At 43.7% G+C, this 18,634-nt stretch overlaps 1 protein-coding gene across 2 annotated transcripts; it reads right to left on the reverse strand.

Moving 5' to 3' along the window:
• Positions 1-75: 75 nt before the first annotated feature.
• Positions 76-18,634, reverse strand: LOC135557673 (WD repeat-containing protein 26-like). 2 transcript variants are annotated; one of them, XM_064991179.1, is made up of 14 exons: positions 17,910-18,634; positions 15,949-16,048; positions 15,337-15,393; positions 10,420-10,556; positions 9,808-9,905; positions 6,660-6,816; positions 5,931-6,069; positions 5,512-5,652; positions 5,033-5,152; positions 4,484-4,629; positions 4,119-4,197; positions 3,840-3,969; positions 3,334-3,528; positions 76-3,246 (listed from the first exon to the last, which is right to left on the reverse strand). In XM_064991179.1, the coding sequence occupies exons 1-14, from the start codon at positions 18,185-18,187 to the stop codon at positions 3,221-3,223; spliced, it is 1,803 nt and encodes a 600-aa protein (XP_064847251.1). In that variant the 5' UTR covers positions 18,188-18,634; the 3' UTR covers positions 76-3,220. The 2 variants fall into 2 exon arrangements, with proteins under 2 accessions (XP_064847251.1, XP_064847250.1); XM_064991178.1 differs by having other exon boundaries at positions 6,642-6,816.

Here is an 18,634-nt window from a genome sequence, read left to right on the forward strand (position 1 = left end):
TGTATAATAACAGGCCGATAAAATGGCTTCAACACAAATGCATCTCAAATTAGAAATGTATTTCAAACAAGATGGTTTAGTCAAAATAGTCACATTTTTATTGGCAACATCTCTTGTTTACCCCTACATTTGGCATTTGATCCCCTCTGATGCACATTTTGCCTCTTTCCTGCCATGTGGCTTCTCTGAATTACACCAAATGTCATCAAATTTTCAAGTGACTCAATCAACAATACAAAGTTAAACACGGGAAAATTGAGAGCTCTTTTCAGTCTGGGAACTCAAGCTTTCCTCTAAAGTCTGATGAGACGTGTTGTCCCTTCACACTGATCGAAGGTCAGTTTAGCTCTGTACCCCCTCATGATTATATGGGACTGTGGATAGGATTGGCTAGGGTAAACTGATCCTGTATCTGTGCTTAGGGAGTGACTATGTTCCAGCCCCTTGATATTCCGGGCCACAGCTCTTTCAAAACCCTGAATGTTTATTGAAAATATGCATACATAACACTTCTCCTACACAACAATACAAAACAGTACAATCACTTTTGTAATAACACATTAAAAACGCAAACAGGTCCCCATCCCACAATAACTATTTTAATCTGCTACCAAAAACCCTTACTCCCCCCAAAAGCCCTACCACCTCCAGAGAGAAATAGTTATTAGCATCATCAAATCATTAAAATTCCTAGGAACTCAAAAGAACAGAGTAGACACCAAGTTGCATACAGACATAGAATGTCACCAGCAGGTGAATTATAACTTTGTGAAAGCGTTTGTGTTCTTCACTTTTGATTTGCCTCAAATTTTCAGACATGACATAAGGTGTGGATGGAGAGTTCAAGTCCATTCAGTGGTCCAGGAGATGGAAGGGTCAAGAATGGGAGAAACACCATTCCAGACTAACCTTAGACCATGAAATTACACACACACACACACACAACCACTTTTGGGTCTCAAGCGTTTTGGTAAGGGCAGAAATGGCAACCGCAACCAACAGTGGCACAAAAATAGATCCCCCCCTGGTCTTATTCCACAGACATGCAAGTATTGAATCACCGTACAGTCTCTCTTTTTAAAGGCGAGGGGTAGACAGTTTAAACTCTTTAGACTCTTATAAGGTAACACACTCCCAAAGCATAACCCACCACACTCATATTATATTGGCATGAGTGTTAGTGCGCATATTCACTGATTACATGTAAGAAGTGGTGGATATGGTAAACATTTTACCCAAAAGACAAAAAGGCAAAATTAATTATAAGCAGGATTTAAATTTTAAAAAAAGGAGGACACCAGTTGTCTGGTTATATTTTAATATGATAATACAGGGAGGGGTCAACCCAAAAAATGAAAGTAACAAAATATTCAGTTCTTTTTAAACATGTAATATCAGTTCACAGAAAATAGTCATTACATACCCCAAATCTGGAGGAAGAAAGCTCTGTATGGTGCTTTCACCACTGATAAGGAGGTCTGGAGAGAAGGGGTGTTGTGCAGAAGTCGGTTTTGCTCCATATGGGCTGTACGTACGTAAGAGCGCAGCTATATGCCTGTGTGCGTTTGAATGTGGGAGGTTGTTTGGGTCTGTGACTTTAACTTCAATAATGCTGTACTACTGTGTAGGGTTCATGGAATTGTGGCAGGTGATCATATTGAAATTGAGTGTTTTTTTAGGTGCGACTTGGGGTAGACCTCAAAGCGCAGCGTTGTGTATACATGTGGGTTTGTGGAGTGTTTGTGTTAGGGGGTAGAACGCTCTAAAAAAAAAATTTGTCATTCTACACATGGAACATTAAACCTCTGTCTCCAACACTACAATCGTTAATTCCTCCTCGTTTGAAATTACCCTTTTCTCACAACACAGTTTACAGCTCGTTGAAATGCATGTCATTCACTTTTTTTTCTCTCCACAAAGCAGACTTAATTCTGATACCTCAGTGCCTTTCCAATGGTAGGTGGTGGTAAGGAGAAATATAAAAAGCTAAGTCAAATGTAAAAAGAAAAGCCCCAGCTAAAAAAATGATTTTTCAAAAATGGCTCTAAAGTATTCTTTGTTCCACAGATAGATGTTGGTATGGGGCTTTGGATTAATTCTGAATGGGTTTAAAAGCCTCTAAAATTTCACGGGGGTGGGGGGGAGCATGATCTTCTGCTGGTGTGACTAAAAACACAGGTCTGCATGCACCTGCATTCACTCAAACAAACAAACCACACGGAAGCGCACCCAGACACACATTGACACAGAAGGGCACGCACACATACACAAAGAGGAAGGACAGATGCAGTCCTCAGTGTACCGCAAAAGTTGCATGTACAGACCTCTACAGCCAACAGTATGTCCTTCTTAGAGAGATACTCAACACAAGGGTTGCTTCACATGAGACCAGCTACCACTGACCCCTCACCTTTGACAGTTCACCTTTCCCCCCTCCCCACAGGTAGATCTTGTGGAACTATGTGCTGTGCTGTTAACAGCCGAAGTGGGAGGGGGGAGATGGGGGAGTCAGAGGGTGAGACTGTAGCGAGTTTGTTCGTGTTAGACTTTAAACAAGGGATAAAAATAGCTTTTCCTAATTGAGAGCGTATTGTTCACACTGAAGCACTCTACAGCCACTACTCCTAGTTCAAACCTAGGATTCACCTGTTAAATGCTTACTATCGTTAAAAAAAGAAAATCAAAATAAGCATAGCGTTTTACTTTGCCGGTTGGTTGGTTTTGTGCATATTTTCAGCCTTCATCCAACAACTCAAGTGCAAAGAAAAGAGCTAGTCAGAAGGAGAAGATAAAAAACAAATAGAAGGAAGAGTTGCAATATCCCCCCCCTTCCCACAGACACATGATAGAGCGACAGACGCGGTCCAATTAGTGCGGCTGGTCTGTAATGGCTGTCTGGAGAGATCTGTGAGCCAGACAGGAGGTGGGCTTCCAGGGGAAGATTCAGGGGAGAGCCCCTGGTTTGGCTGTGGCCTTGTTTGGGAGAGGGGTGGAGGAAGCCACAGGGAGTACCAGTGGATCGGATTTTCCGGGTCACTGGTTCTGGATGAAGACCTGGTTTTCTAAGAGTGTGTTCATCCTCACATCCACAGTTTTGCCAGGTCATGAGACGCAACTGATTTACTTTTATTTCTGTTTTGTTAGGTCTAGGATTCGTTTTGATGTTTATTTGTTGTCGGTTGGTAAAAGAGAAAAAAAGTCTTCCATTCCAAAGTCACCATCAACTGTCCATGTTGGTGCAGTTCTCTGGGGAAAGATGAGGAACATGAATTACTTGTAACACCTTTTGCTGTTTTACAGCCACTGTGCTAACAAAATGCTAGTGGTAGTTACCGTTGAGCCCATCCACCTCCTGTGTGTCGAGGAAGGGTGCGGGGCCCCAGACACGCACAGTGCCGTCGTCCGAGGCGGAGGCCATGAGGCCTGGGATGACGGGGTTCCAGCTAACGCAGTTGACTGTGCGAGTGTGCCCTGTCAGCTCAGCGATGGGCAGCTCACTGCGGCGGTGCCAGATATACACCTTATGGTCTGAGGGGGTAAAGTGAGGAGGAAGGGTAAGAGAGGGAGAGGAAAGGTGGAGGACGTAAGAGAGGAGAGGAAGAGGGGGAACAATGGTATTAATATAAAAAAAAAAGTGGCAAGGTCAACCTCCCTATTATATGCTGCAAGGCAAAGTCTCTGCATGTGTTTGTGTTTGAGAGATAATTGGAATGAAACCATAGTGAGGGACACAGAGGTGAACATGTTTGTTCTAGGGCTCAATATCAGTCATTTCCCCAATCCTGAGCATAAGGAGTAGTTGATGCCTAAAATGGTTGCTGTTGGGTTTGTGGGTATACCTTCGCTGCCGCTGGCGATGAAGTCTTCATTGTGTCCTCCGAAGCAGGAGTGGATGGTGTAGAAGCCCTGGGTCACACCCTGGTACTTCCGAACCAACACCCGGTCCTGCAGGTCCCAAAGATGCACTCCCTGTAGGGTGGGGGGTAAATGGGAGCAGTTAGACACTAAAGACAACCATTAGCATTGCCACAAACTCCTTAATCTCCCACCCAGACACTAGTCCAATGCCTCCACACACACACTTCAGTGTTCAAGTATGGCACCATATCCCCACTCACCTGAGTTGCTACATTTAGCAAAGCTAATCTTCCGTTCTTGGAAACAGTGAAAGACATGATAGGATGGTCCTCCTGAACTCTGTAAGAGAAATTCACAACAAAGATGATCAATTACTAGTCTGTGTTCTGTTCAATATCTGCATAGGTAAATTCTATATGTAAGATTAGTAATTCAGAGCGCATTAAGTGCTCCAGCATTGCTTAATTTGTATTAATAAAACTAATTATAAAACAATAAACAGCAGGAAACACTGAGTAACTCATGTATCATTTGTTAATATATAAATCATGCATTTATTATTAATACGTCTGTCAACGTGCCCTTTACATATTTTCAGTTATCTACTCATTAATACAGCCCTCACATGTTTCTGTCCGTTAGGTCCTCAAAGTTGTAACCCCGGATCCGCTGGTGTGTGTCAGACGCTAGCACTGTCCTGCCGTCCCCCACACACCAGAGGCACTGCACACGCACGCCCTCCCATGAGTCCAACAGGTTACCGTCCAGGTCCTACCATAACACAATCAATACATAGGTCCAAATGGATATAGTCCAGATTCTGGGAATCAATCAAATCTCACACAGGCCAGTCCATAACGGTATCGCCCATGCCCCTAGAAAATCAGACACACATTTTGGCAATTGCACAAATAGAAACACAGACACATTAGATCCTGACAATCTTTTTGGAGGTCAGCAGGTTCCTGTCTAGTCAGCTAATCAATAAAGGTGTCAAGCTGCAAATCTAAAAGTAGCCTGTCCATATTCAATGCTGTATTAGTCCCTCCCCACTGTCCTGTATCCTCCTCACAGATCACCCTGTACTCTCCCCACTACTCACACGCTGGCAGGACAAACTGGAAGAACCAACTGGTATATCTGGTGGATAGATCTCACACACACCAATACTTACACACTGGTAGAATTGTCCCCTCTGTCCCCCGGTGACGAACCGTTTCCCATCAGGGTTCCAAGCCACACTGGTCAGACTGTCCTCGTGGGACTGGCTCATCTTGGTCCGCAACTCTCCCGTCTACCCAGCAGGGGACAAAAACCACTCAGTCAGTACACAGACACGGAAGAGTTCCCAGCCTGGAGGTCCACTGCACAGCTGTTTTTATCAGTCCCAATAAAATCAGGAACTATCTGGCCAAAAGTTACATGAATTGACGTTTCTATATATCTAATTAACTCCAATCAATCCTCGTCCTGGACAGTTGCAGTGTATGCCTGCACCAATTTCATACCAGCAATAACAGACAGCGTTGCCGGGCGGTGTGTGTGTGGGTTGCAATACCTGGCTGTTCCAGTGTGTGTGGGCACGCAGGGATTGTCCATATAGGGATGTCCCAGTGTGTATGTATGTGTGTATAAGTGTGGGGATTGCCATACCGGGACATTCCAGAGCCAGAGTTCAGAGCAGTCATCAGGCCCGCAGGCGATCAGGTAGGTGTCATCAGGGCTCCAGGCTAGGTAGGACACACCGTAGGCATGGCCCTCTAGGGTCCGCAGCAGCTTCAACTGGTGGCTCTCCTAGACACCACACAGACCAGGCTCTGGGTTAGCGTAAAGCACGAATGGGAAGACAGTGGATCAGGGGTCTGCAAGAGGCTTAGTTGCGGTCAATTTGCAGTGTGCAAATTATAATTATGTTCACTCCAACAAAAATCATCCTGTGGCTGAATCTAGTTGCCTACACCTGCAGTGGCCATATTTACCATTAATGCAGGAGATGACTCATCCTATATGGCATATAGTGGGAATGTACACAGCAGGTGGTGTGGGGGAAATGGGCTCAGCGTGGTACTCACAGGGTCCACCTGCCAGATGATGACGGTAGTGTCTTTGGAGCCGGTGGCCAGCTTGGTGCCGTCGTTGGAGAATTTACAGAACCACACCTCGTTACAATGCTCTGTGAGGATCTGCTGTGTGTAGCACGGAAACTGCTTCCTGTGGGTATGGTCAACCAGGAGAGAGAGAGAGGTCATCCAAGGTCCAAGGTTTAAATAAAAAGGCGAGAGAAAATGGGGAGGATGAGAAGAAAATACAAGAGGATAGTGGAGAAAGAAAGGTATAGAATGAAGAGGACAGTGGAGGATAGAGGCGCTACGGGTGAGAGGGAGTTGGTAAACGATTGAGGGTGATATTTTATGTCCACTAAACTCCTGTAGTGCGCAAAAGTGACAGAAAAAAAACATACCATTCCAAACACACAGGACACTGGCGTACAAAACGAGTTCAGAAAATTGCAGCTCGTTATTGCATTACATGCAATGGTTATACATAGGTTCTGAGCTTTTCCTGACCATGTGGGCCCTGAGTTCCCCCAAGTCAGGTCAAGGGGTCAGGAAAACTCTATAATACACAAAAACCCTATATTAAAAACACATGCTTTTCTTTATATCTGCATAGATTATTGCCACCATCTTTACCGATGTGTACTGTAAAAACCGCAGGAAGAAAAGGGTGGTCAGGTTAAGTTTTTTTTGCACATTTCATCTGTGTTTGGCAGAAACTGTCACCCTGAGTGTGTTGCTGACCGGCTGCAGACGTGGTCCAGGAGCAAGGTGACAGAGTCCAAGCTGCTGTCCAGTTTGGTATTATGGTAGAGGCAGCGGTCCCTCTGCAGCTCCACAGCCTGTCTCAGCAGGGTCTGCAGCCGGCGTGGCGGCAGCATCACCGACGGGGGCAAGTATGCTGGAGAGGGTTGGAGAAAAGGACCAGAGGCAGGAGTTAAACTATAGTCCAGTCTGAAGTACATCCCTAGACCCCTGCGAAGCCATGTGAGTGTGTATAAGGCTAACATGATTTTTGAATGACTACCTCAAATCTCTGTAACCCACACATAGCAGACATTGAATATCCCTTTGAGCATGGTAAAGTTATTAATTACACAACAAATGCGGCACAACAATTCACTTTTGTCCTGAATACAAAGTGTTATGTTTGGGGCAAATCCAATAAAACACGTTAATTGTTAAGGACTGGAGAGTTTCAGGATAAAATAAAACAGCATGGAGCTAAGTACAGGCAAATCCTAGAAGAAAACCTGCTTCAGTCTGCTTTCCACCAGACACTGGGAGATTAATTCACCTTTCAGCAGACCAATAACCTAAAAACACACAGGAGTTGCTTACCAAGAAGCCAGTGAATGTTCCAAAGTGGGCAAGTTACAAATTTGACTTCAATCTACTTGAATTTTATATGGCAACACTTGAAAATGGTTTACTAGCAATGTTCAACAACCAATTTGACAGATCATTAAACATGGGCAACTTTTACACAATCCAGGATGGGAAAACTCTTAGATATACTTAACCAAAAATAATTGGTGCCAAGGTGATTCTAACAAGTATTGACTCAGGGGGTTGAAAACCAAGATGTGTTCTCTTGTCAGAAGAGCCTGGTTAGATGAAAATGTGTTTTCTTGTATGTCGAATAAGTCAGATATTGTTGTTGTGGGAGGAGACCAGAAGGAAGTGCTGATTTTGGAAGTGGGCTGCTCATTCCATTGTTATATGGAGCAGGCCTTTTGTGAAAAGTTCCTTCAATGCAAGTTGGTGGCGATTATATTTGGCAGTTTGGGCCACGTACAATACATGTCAAAGGTTTGGACACCTACTCATTCAAGGGTTTTTCTATATTTTTTTACTATTTTCTACATTGTCTTCACTATTCTACACAGTAGTGAAGACATCAAAACTACAAAATAACACATAAAATCATGTAGTAAGCAAAAAGTGTTAAACAAATCAAAATATATTTTAAGTAGCCTCCCTTTGCCTTGATGAAAGCTTTGCACACTTGGCATTCTCTCAACCAGCTTCATGAGGTAGTCATCTGGAATGCATTTCCATTAACAGTTGTGCCTTGTTATATAGACTTGTTTATAATGTATTATTGACTGTGTGTTTGTTTTACTCCAGGTGTAACTCTGTGTCGTTGTATGTGTCGAACTGCTTTGCTTTATCTTGGCCAGGTCGCAATTGTAAACAAGAACTTGTTCTCAACTTGCCTACCTGGTTAAATAAAGGTGAAATAAATAAAAGTTAATTTGTAGAATTTCTTTCCTTCTTAACGCATTTGAGCCAATTTGGTAAAAGACCAAGTCCATATTATGGCAAGAACAGCTCAAATAAGCAAAGAGAAATGACAATGCATCATTACTTTAGGACATAAAAGGTCAGTCAATGTGGAAAATTTCAAGAACTTTGAAAGTTTCTTCAAGTGTAGTCGCAAAAACCATCAAGCTGAAACTGGCTGTCATGAGAATCACCACAGGAAAGGAAGATGCAGAGTTACCTCTGCTGCAGAGGATAAGTTCATTAGAGTTAACAGCCTCAGAAATTGCAGCCCAAATAAATGCTTCCGAGTTCAAGTCACAGACGCATCTCAGCATCAACTGTTCAGACGAGACTGCATGAATCAGGCCCTCAGCGTCGAATTGATGCAAAGAAACCACTACTAAAAGGACACCAATAATAATAAGATACTTGTTTGGGCCAAGAAACACGAGCAGTGGACATTAGACCAGTGGAAATCTGTCCTTTGGTCTGAGTCCAACTGCCATGTCTTTTTGAGAGGCAGAGTAGGTGAACGGATGATCTCCGCATGCGTGGTTCCCACCGTGAAGCATGGAGGAGGTGGTGTGATGGTGCCTTGCTGGTGACACCGTCTGATTTATTAAGAATTCAAGGCACACTTAACCAGCATGGCTACCACAGCATTCTGCAGCGATAGTCCAACTAAGCTCAAACCAGATGGGATGGTGTATCATTTGCTTTTCATCAAGACAATGACCCAACATACCTCCAGGCTGTGTTAGGGCTATTTGACCAAGAAGGAGAGTGATGATTGCTGCATCAGAGGACCTGGCCTCCACAATCCCCCGAACTCAACCCAATTGAGATGGTTTGGGATGAGATGGGAGTAAAGGAAAAGCAGCCAACAAGTGCTCAGAATATTTGGGAACTCCTTCAAGACTGTTTAGAAAAGCATTCCATGTGAAGCTGGTTGAGAGACTGCCAAGAGTGTGCAAAGCTGTCATCAAAAGGGTGTCTACTTTGAAGAATCTATGTTTCAATTTGTTTAACACTTTTTTGGTTACTACATGATTCCATGTGTGTAATTTCAGTTTTGATGTCTTCTTAAATCCCCGAGCTGACAAGGTAAAAAAAAAAAAAAAAAAGTAATTCTGCAAGGCAGTTAACCCACTGTTCCCCGGGCGTCGAAGACGCGGATATCGATTAAGGCAGAGGGGTTGGGTTAAATGCGGAAGACACATTTCAGTTGAAGGCATTCAGTTGTACAACTGACAAGGTATCACCTTTCCCTATTGCTCTACAATGTAGAAAATAGTAAAAATGAAGAAAAACCCTTGAATGAGTAGGTGTCCAAACTTTTGACTGGTTCTGTACGTAGGCTTATGGTACATGGCCTTCAGATTACAGGCCTACATAAGAGTAGAGCAAAACAACTGGCTAGGTAGTCTGCTCTGTTCCAGCTGTTATGGGCAGCCTAACTGTGTGGAGGAAAAGGTGCTTTTTGTTTCCTTAAGCGTCCTTGCATCAACGACCTTTGAAATATTTGAATATTTTATTACGTAATGTGATTTGTGGATTCAAATATTTTACTATGTAATGTGATTTGTGGATTCAAATAAAGTATTTAAAATGTGAGTGTTCTCACTCTGTAGCTTGTCCAGTAGTCGGCAGCGGGAATTTGTGCCTTTGCCCTCCCACTCAGTCTTGGCGCGCAGGTCCTCTGCATGGCTACACATCAGATACCTACACAACACAATGTGAATCAGACTACAACACACACCTCTGGATACATCACTGTTATGCATAACCCGTAATAACAGTATCACTAACCTGTATTTACTGTAGTAACACTGTATAACCTGGTTATTACTCCAAAGACACAGATTGAACTAGGACAATGTGATGAATGATCAACCACTGATGCAAAGTTGGTTGTTAGTTTGCCCTTATAATCCATGTCTTCAATAACTGCCTAATGGACAGACTGATATACCTACTGAGTATCTTTATGCAGCAATTGGCATTATTGTTTTATTTTCATGCTGATTATTTGGATGCTGTCCACGTTGTACTTGACAGCGTAAAAGTTGATGATTAACATAAGTCATGTAGTCAACGCAAGTCAATCAAGTGATAGATGAACTGAGTATGTGAATCCTGTTTGCGATAGTTGTTTGATGTGATCAGAAGGGACTACAACGGCATACTGACCGTGCACGTGTGTGTGGGGGGGGGGGACTGTTATGTGATGACGTACCCGCTGAGAACATGGATGCGGTCTGTGTTATACTTGAGCGGTGTGAGCTCTCCCCTGAGCACCTGCAACGCCTCGAGAACCTTCCCGTCCTCCAGGTACTCCAGATACTTCTGCTGCAGGAGCAGGAACTTCATACGCTATAGAGAGAGGGAGGGAAAGGGGTAGAGATGGATGGAGAGGGTTGAAGAAGTATGAGAAAATGAGTGGGAGGAGGGGTGTTGATAGATTCAAAACAACCCGACGACTAATCCTGTGCTCCAAAGGAGGCAGGCACTCATACCGACATTGTTTGTGTGACAGGCAGCATTGCCATGGTAAGAGTAAACAAGTGCCTATGGTTGGCCTTGGGGGCACATGGTGGGCGTTGGCTTAACCCCAGAGACCTCACTGTGCTAGTTGTAACTGGCCACTTCCATGCCAAGTTAATACTTGTAACAACAAACAAGAGTGTTAACCAGTCTGGATATTTTGGTCAGTTGTGATAATTCTGGTATTAATAAAGGGGAGTCCGTCTTATCATGGGCCTGCAGTGTCTATCACAGCCCAATAAACGAGGTAACGCACCGTAAAACAGACATGTTTTCAATTATATCTATGACTCTGGTATATAAATTACCATCGTCAAGTGCCAACCATAATCATACGAGCAGCCATTCCAGGTTGACATACACTACATGACCAAAATCATGGGCATTAGAGTTGGTGTTGGGTGATTAGGCCTGGCTCACAGTCGGCGTTCCAATTCATTCCAAAGGTGTTCGACGGGGTTGAGGGCTGGGCTCTGTGCAGGCCAGTCTAGTTATTCCACACCAATTCTGTATGGACCTCGCTCAGTGCACAGGGTTATTGTCATGCAGAAACAGGAAAGGCATAATCATTTAGAATGTCATTGTATGCTGTAACACTAAGATTTCCCTTCACTGAAACCAAGGGGTCTAGCCGAACCATGAAAAACAACCCCAGGGTTATTATTCCTCATTCACCAAACCTTACAGTTGCCACTAGGCATTGGAGCAGGTAGCGTTCTCCTGGCATCTACCAAACCCAGATTCATATGTCGGACTGCCAGACAGTGAGGAGTGATTCATCACTCCAGAGAACGTGTTTCCACTGCTCCAGGGTCCGATGGCGGCAAGCTTTACACCAGTCCAGCCAACGCCTGGCATTGTGATCTTAGACTTGTGTGAGGCTGCTCAGCCATGGTAACCCATATCCTGAAGCTCCCGACAAACAGTTGACGTTGCTTCCAGGGGCAGTCTGGAACTCTGTAGTGTGTGTTGCAACCGAGGAGAGACGATTTTTACTCGCTACGCGCTTCAGCCGTCGAGTTCTTTGAGTGAGTACCCCTTTGTGGATGAGCTGTTGTTGCTCCGAGACATTGTCACTGCCAAATAACAGCAATTTTGCTGTTGACCGGGGCAGCTTTAGCAGGGCAGAAATTTGACAAACTAACTTTATGGAAAGGTGGCATCCTATGACAGTGCTACACTACAATTCACTGAGCTCTTCAGTAAGGCCATTCTACGGACATTTGTCCATGGCTGTGTCATGACTGTCCTGATCAGGTAAGGTTACAGGAGACCACAACCCTACCGATTATCTCTCAACCCCAACAGAGGAGGAGAGATCTAGGGGTCTGAAGATGTGGGGGTTTTATGACCCCTCATACCCCTGGTAAATCTCAGGCCACAGACACATTCCTTTGTCCTGTTACTATGGAGAACCAGCCTCAGAACATTAAAACATGAAATAAATGGACTTTGGAACAATGGTTTCCGTCAGCCACAATGTTGGTCATGACAATAGAAGGAATATGAAAATGTATGTCATTTTTGTTATGTTATTAAAAGGTTAATAGATGACGTTATTACGAAAACATTGTAACGCGAAGGGTTTTTCTAGTATATGTTTGATGTTTATACATTGTAAGTTGTATGGAAAATATCCAAATCAAAGAGAATGTTTTGGGGAAGATGAAATGTTTAGTTAGTTGTCTAAAATTGGATTTGAATAAAATCTAGACCATGCCTCATTAACTTGGTAGGCCCAGAGAATTGCCCTAAAGGTGGTTACACCCACTTCTGACCCAAGGGTATAAAACCTGTGAGTAAAGAATTCACAGGAGACTACGCGACCCAAGCTGCAGCAAAGGTCTAAAAAGTCAACAAACCCAGAACGCAGCGCAAGTTTGAAGACAAAGAAATCCCTTTCTACCCAAGCTACGGATGAGTAGCTGTGTCTAAGCGGGTGAATTCAAGTCGAATCACCTAGCCTCCATCTCCCATCAAATCATGGTATCTAAAGGGTTTCATTCCTATGCTGTGAGCTCTGAGCTGCAGAACTGTCTATCCTCAGAAGACCCCTTCCAGAGCAAAGGGTGAGGGAACAGACTCCTAAGCCAAAAGGACACTGACATTGGGAGGACGACCAGAGAGGTGCGCCGGAGTAGTGCGTCATCGAGCAGCCTGACCGGTCCACGCAGAGAATCCTCGGAGATCATCCCCACGTAATTGCATCATTATATTCTGACCCATAAGAGCTGCAGTTTGGGGCAAGGCTCGTGTTAGAATAGCATAGCTGACAAATTCACCCAAATGTATATTTCTCGTGTACTTTCTTATTTTTCTCTCTCTTTGAAATCCCCATTTTGGGTAACATGCGCCATAGTGTGTTGGCCCGTTATACTAAGTTCTAATCAATAGCCTATAATCTTTTATCATCATTTCAGCTTTTTAGTAAATAAATATTCAACTAAGATCGGTGTGGTACGAACTCCTGTGTCCTAATGAGCTAGCTAGGTCTGATAAGTATAATTTAGTCTAGCTGCAGTCCTCAGTGTTCTTTAGTTGACATATGGACGTGCTGTACCCATGGGAGAGGAAACTCCTATAATTTACAAATCACAGAAGCGCTGAATGATATACAGTACCAGTCAAAAGTTGACACACCAACTCATTCAAGGGTTGTTCTTTATTTTTACTATTTGCTACACTTTAGAATAATAGTGAAGACAACAAAACTGTGAAAAAAAAACATATGGAATCATGCAGAAACCAAGTGTTAAACAAACAAAACTGTTTTTATATTCTTCAAAGTAGCCAGCCTTTGCACTCCTGGCATTATCTTAACCAGCTTCACCTAGAATGCTTTACCAACAGTCTTGAAGGAGTTCTCACATATGCTGAACATCTGTTGGCTTCTTTTTCTTGACTCTGCGGTTCAACTGTGGAGGTCAGGTCATCTGATGCAGCACTCCATCACTCTCCCTTTTGGTCAAATAGCCCTAACACAGCCTGGAGGCGTGTTGGGTTATTGTACTGTTGAAAACAAATGATAGTCCCACTAAGCCCAAAACAGATGGTATGGCGTATTGTTGTGGTAGCCATGCTGGTTAAGTGTGCCTTAAATTCTAAATAAATCACTGACAGTGTCACCAGCAAGGCACCATCACACCACCACCTCCATGCTTCATGGTGGGAACCACATGCGGAGATCATCCATTCACCTACTTTAGTAGGAACCAAAAATCTTAAAGTTGGACTCATCAGACAAAAGGACAGATATCCAACGGTCTAATGTCCTTTGCTTGGATTTCTTGGCCCAAGCAAGTCTCTCCTCCTTATTGGTGTCCTTTAGTAGTGGTTTCTTTGCAGCAATTCGACAGCGAAGGCCTGATTCATGCAGTCTCCTCTGAACAGTTGATATTGAGATGTGTCTGTTACTTGAACTCATTTATTTGGGCTGCAATCTGAGGTACAGTTAACTCTAATGAACTTATCCTCTGCAGCAGAGGTAACTCTGGGGCTTCTTTCCTGTGGCGGTCCTCATGAGAGTCAGTTAAATCACAGTGCTTGATGTTTTTTGAGATTGCACTTGAAGAAACCTGCAAAGGTCTTGAAATGTTCCGCATTGACTGACCTTCTTCGTGTCCTGTCGTCTCTCTTTGCTAATTTGAGCTGTTCTTGCCATAATATGGATTGGTCTTTTACCAAATAGGGCTTGGTCTTTTACCAAATAGGGCTATCTTCTGTATACCACCCCTACACTGTCACAACACAACTGATTGGCTCATAAGCATTAAGGAAAGAAATTCCACAAATTCACTTTAACAAGGCACACCTATTAACTGAAATGAATTCCAGGTGACTACCTCATGAAGCTGGTTAACAGAATGCCAAGAGTGTGCAAAGCTGTCACCAAGGTGGCTACTTTGAAAAATCTCAAATATAAAATACATTTTGATTGGTTTAACACCTTTTGGGTTACTACATGATTCTATGTGTGTTACTTCATAGTTGTTGTCTTCACTAATATTCTACAACGTAGAAAATAGTATAAATAAAGAAAAACGCTTGAATGAGTAGGTGTCCAAACTTTTGACTGGTACTGTATATGAACTCCATTTCAGGGCTCCATCAGAATATGCATGGATATTTTTTGTTGTTGTCAAATAATACTAGTGGTGGCAAAATGTAATTGAGAAACATTCCCTACACTTACCATCTGACAAACAAATTACTAAATGCAGGATATTATACCCCCATGTATGAGGATATCTGTTATAAACATTCCAGTCAGTCCCTTCAAGGCATTCCAGGAAACACTTGAAATTCCACAGCCAGAAAGGATATTCCTCACAAAGGGGGGACTATATACAGACATTGCTCCTGTATGTTGCTCTAGGTAGGAACAATTAGTGTTAAGTGGCTTGCTCAAGGGCATACAGGCACCTAGGTCGGCTTGAGGATTCTAACCAGCGACCTTTTGCAGTTACTAGCCTAACGCTCTTAACCGCTAGGCTCCCTGCCACCAACTTTCTAATCTAGAACAGTCAGGTTTGGGACAGAACCGTTCTAGAACCTGTGTATACCCTTTCACTGCATGGCTGAATGTCTATGAGGTCAGGTTTGGGCTTACCACAATAGCGTTCGGAGAATGCATCAGTGCTCTCAGCTCGTTGAGATCATTCTCAGCCTGGACCAAAACAAAGAGAGGGGCAGGGGGAGACAAATAGTTGGCTCAGCACTTCCTCTCCACAAAAACAGCAAATCAAAACAGTTTACCACTACAAGGCACCACCAGTAACAACACTTTCTCAGTGTAGGAAGTCAAAAACTGTCATTTCCATGGAGTGTGAAGCCATTTTATATCTGTACATTTATGGGATAAAAAATAAAATATGATGTACATTTTTCCCAAGAGCCTTCTGTTTGTAATGAGAGCATTTTGTGTCAATGTAGAAGAGAAAGTTCAGCCAAAGGAGCTAGTTTTATAATCAAATAACACATTCCTAAAGACCCCTTACTAGGAACGTACATATATATTTGTTTCACAGAGTTCCAATCTTTTATTGATTGGCACCTATGTTTATTAATAGCACTGTTCATTTACTCCATATGTAAACTAACGTTGGTGTTGTATATGTGATAGATACTTACACTTAGTAACAGAACCATGTTATCGGTACTGTCTCTAAACTTAAGCGTAGCATTATAGGTGCATGTGTAACTATGGTAACCAGGGACCCACCTTGTCCCACTCCCCCTCCATGACGTGGTTGCGGAACTTCGTGGCTGAGGTATGTTCCAGTCTGCAGCCCGACTCCTGCATCAGCAGGTCCACTGTTTGACTGCGGAGAAGAGAGGGGGGAAACATTACCTCAATGTTTCCTGCAAAGTTAACTGAACATTAGAACAACAAGACAGACAGAATGTAAAGGAACTGAAATGTCAGCCCAAAATCCGATTGATCACAGAGGTGGATTAAACACTGTCTTAAATGTTTGTTTATAGCAAACGTTTGCTTAATGTTGGCCAACAAGACAGACAATGGACCTGATATGTTATACCAGACAGACAAAGGAAAGAATGAGGGAGAAAAAACAAACATAACATCTAAACCAATAAGAGAAGTGGCATTTGTTATCATTCTAGACCAGACAACTGTGAGTGCTATAAGTGTGCTGAAAAGGTGTCTGTGCTAAAATGGAGTGGAGGGAGGGGAGGTGTACTGACGCCAAGGCATGATGACATCATCCTCAGGTATCAAAGAAGAGTGGCGCAGCAGAGTGTTATCAGCTTCACCCTGCTGAGTCCGACATGGTTCTCACTTGCCTTTCCACATTTGAAACGTTGGGTCGTCAGTTCCATAGCAGACAATGCATATTTCCCATATAAAGACGCCGTGTAATGTCAGTCCCACTACCACACAGGCAGTGGCGAGCATTAGGAGCCTGGGTCTATCGAACACTGCATTAAGAGTTCATTATGGTGACAGGGGCCGACTTAGCCATGGAGGGCTCAAAATATCGTTTTCCTGCCGAGTCCTGATGGGTTCAGCTTGCGCCATCTATTATTAGATTCAACCAACGTTTCTAATCTAAAACTGCTGGTTGGACGCGAATTCAAGCTCCGCCATGAAACCATACCCCAATGGGGAAGCCGTTCTGACTACTTCACCAGCCACCAATAAATTATAAAACGGGGTAAATATCACTGACTTAAAGCGCGATGTCCTTATTTGCACTAGTGACATCGTTGACATGAGTGATACAGACTTATTTGCAGACAAATACATATGACAACGTCAGATCACATAAGTAGTTCGAAAGAAACGCAACAGTGCAGTGGTATGATATGGGGGCTGTAGATAGATAATGGTTGTTGTCGTTGAAGACGACCGCCACTCATAAGAACCACTGAGTGGATACAAAATGACCCGTCCGGTTTTCTACTTTACAACAATTTATCACCAAGCAAAACTTATACCGACGTTCCCTTTGTAAACACCAAATGTCAATGTAATAATAAAACCAAAGCATCGAAAGGGATAACATACAACGAAAAACGAATCGCCGCTCTATTGTTGTTCTCCCTACGCACTTTTGCGCAATCCTCTAAATGCAGACATTTCGTTGCAGAAAACTACTTTACGTGGTGCCACAGTATAAATAACAGGCCAAATTTAATCGGCCCTCGTGACAGGCTATGGTTAAATATCTCCTACGGTTATACGTAATTTGTAGTCACACAAGTCATTATGGATGTTTCGCTGGATTACAAAGTGATGTAATGCGATTTCAATCCGTGTAAAAAAAATATATCGCTAGATAACGTCAATACAACCCACAACACGCATAGTTCAACTAACTAGCTAGCCTAGCTACTCACGGAAGAAAGTTGGTTCGAGGTAAATAGAGCCAAACAAATTGTTTTTATTCTGTATAAACGTGATAATAACCCCCATAACGAAGGCTAGGTAACATTTAGTTGCGCTATCTAGCTACCACTCTGTATTGTGCAAGATGGACCCCTTTTCCTCCATCTAACGTTAGCCTGCTAGCTAACTACCCCCTCCCCCATGTTTATCCGTCAACCGCAGAATTCAGTTAAACTGCCCCAATGCAGTTTCGCTCAAAACACGTACAAATATTTAATGTGCTTGTATACTTCAGGAACTTTTCGTTCGAATGACACATCGTGTAAACTTACTTTAGCCCTAACCCGTCGAGATGTTGTCCTATTAATCGAATGACATCTTCCTCAGACTGCGAAAGTCGTTTCTTCTTTTTCATGGAGCCAACCTCCGACCCCGAGGATGTGGAGGCAACACAGGTCCCAGACCCCAGTCCGGCTCCAACACCATTGTTTGTGCTGGTTAGAACCCCATTGGAGTGCGTTCCCACAGCCGAGGATGACTCCCCGTTTTGTGCGCTGTTCAGGCAGGAAAGCTCCGAATCCTGTCCTTGTCCTTCCCCGTTTGATTGCATGTTATTGCCGCTAAGATTGTTGACAGGGGTTATGTTAAAGTGAATAGCAGAGGTGGCTTGGTGATGCGGAGAAGTAGTAGTAAATCCCAAAACAACTCCAGAAAGGCCTGTCGCAACTGTTGAAGCCCCGGGCTCTCCTGCTCCCTCCGCCGCCGAGGCTCGGTGTTTCTTCCGCGGGGGCGGCGACGCTCCGTCGGTGTCCGAGCCGGAGGAGAAGGAAGCGGAGGCCAGAGTTTCCTCACCGAGAGCGGCCGTGATTAGAAGCCGGCGAAGCCCCAGGTGGGAAAGGAGGTCTTAGCTCCCAGGATTCAGCCCTCGTAACCGGCTGAGAACGCACTGACTCTGTGGTAACTAGTCCCCTCAGTCGCTCCGTTTTTGTTGTTGTTTCTCTCAAAACAGCTGCAACCCCCTAATGGAGTCCAGACACACATCATTGGTCCAGACACG

Source organism: Oncorhynchus masou, chromosome 16, assembly GCF_036934945.1.
Source record: "Oncorhynchus masou masou isolate Uvic2021 chromosome 16, UVic_Omas_1.1, whole genome shotgun sequence".
Taxonomy (NCBI): Eukaryota; Metazoa; Chordata; class Actinopteri; order Salmoniformes; family Salmonidae; genus Oncorhynchus; species Oncorhynchus masou.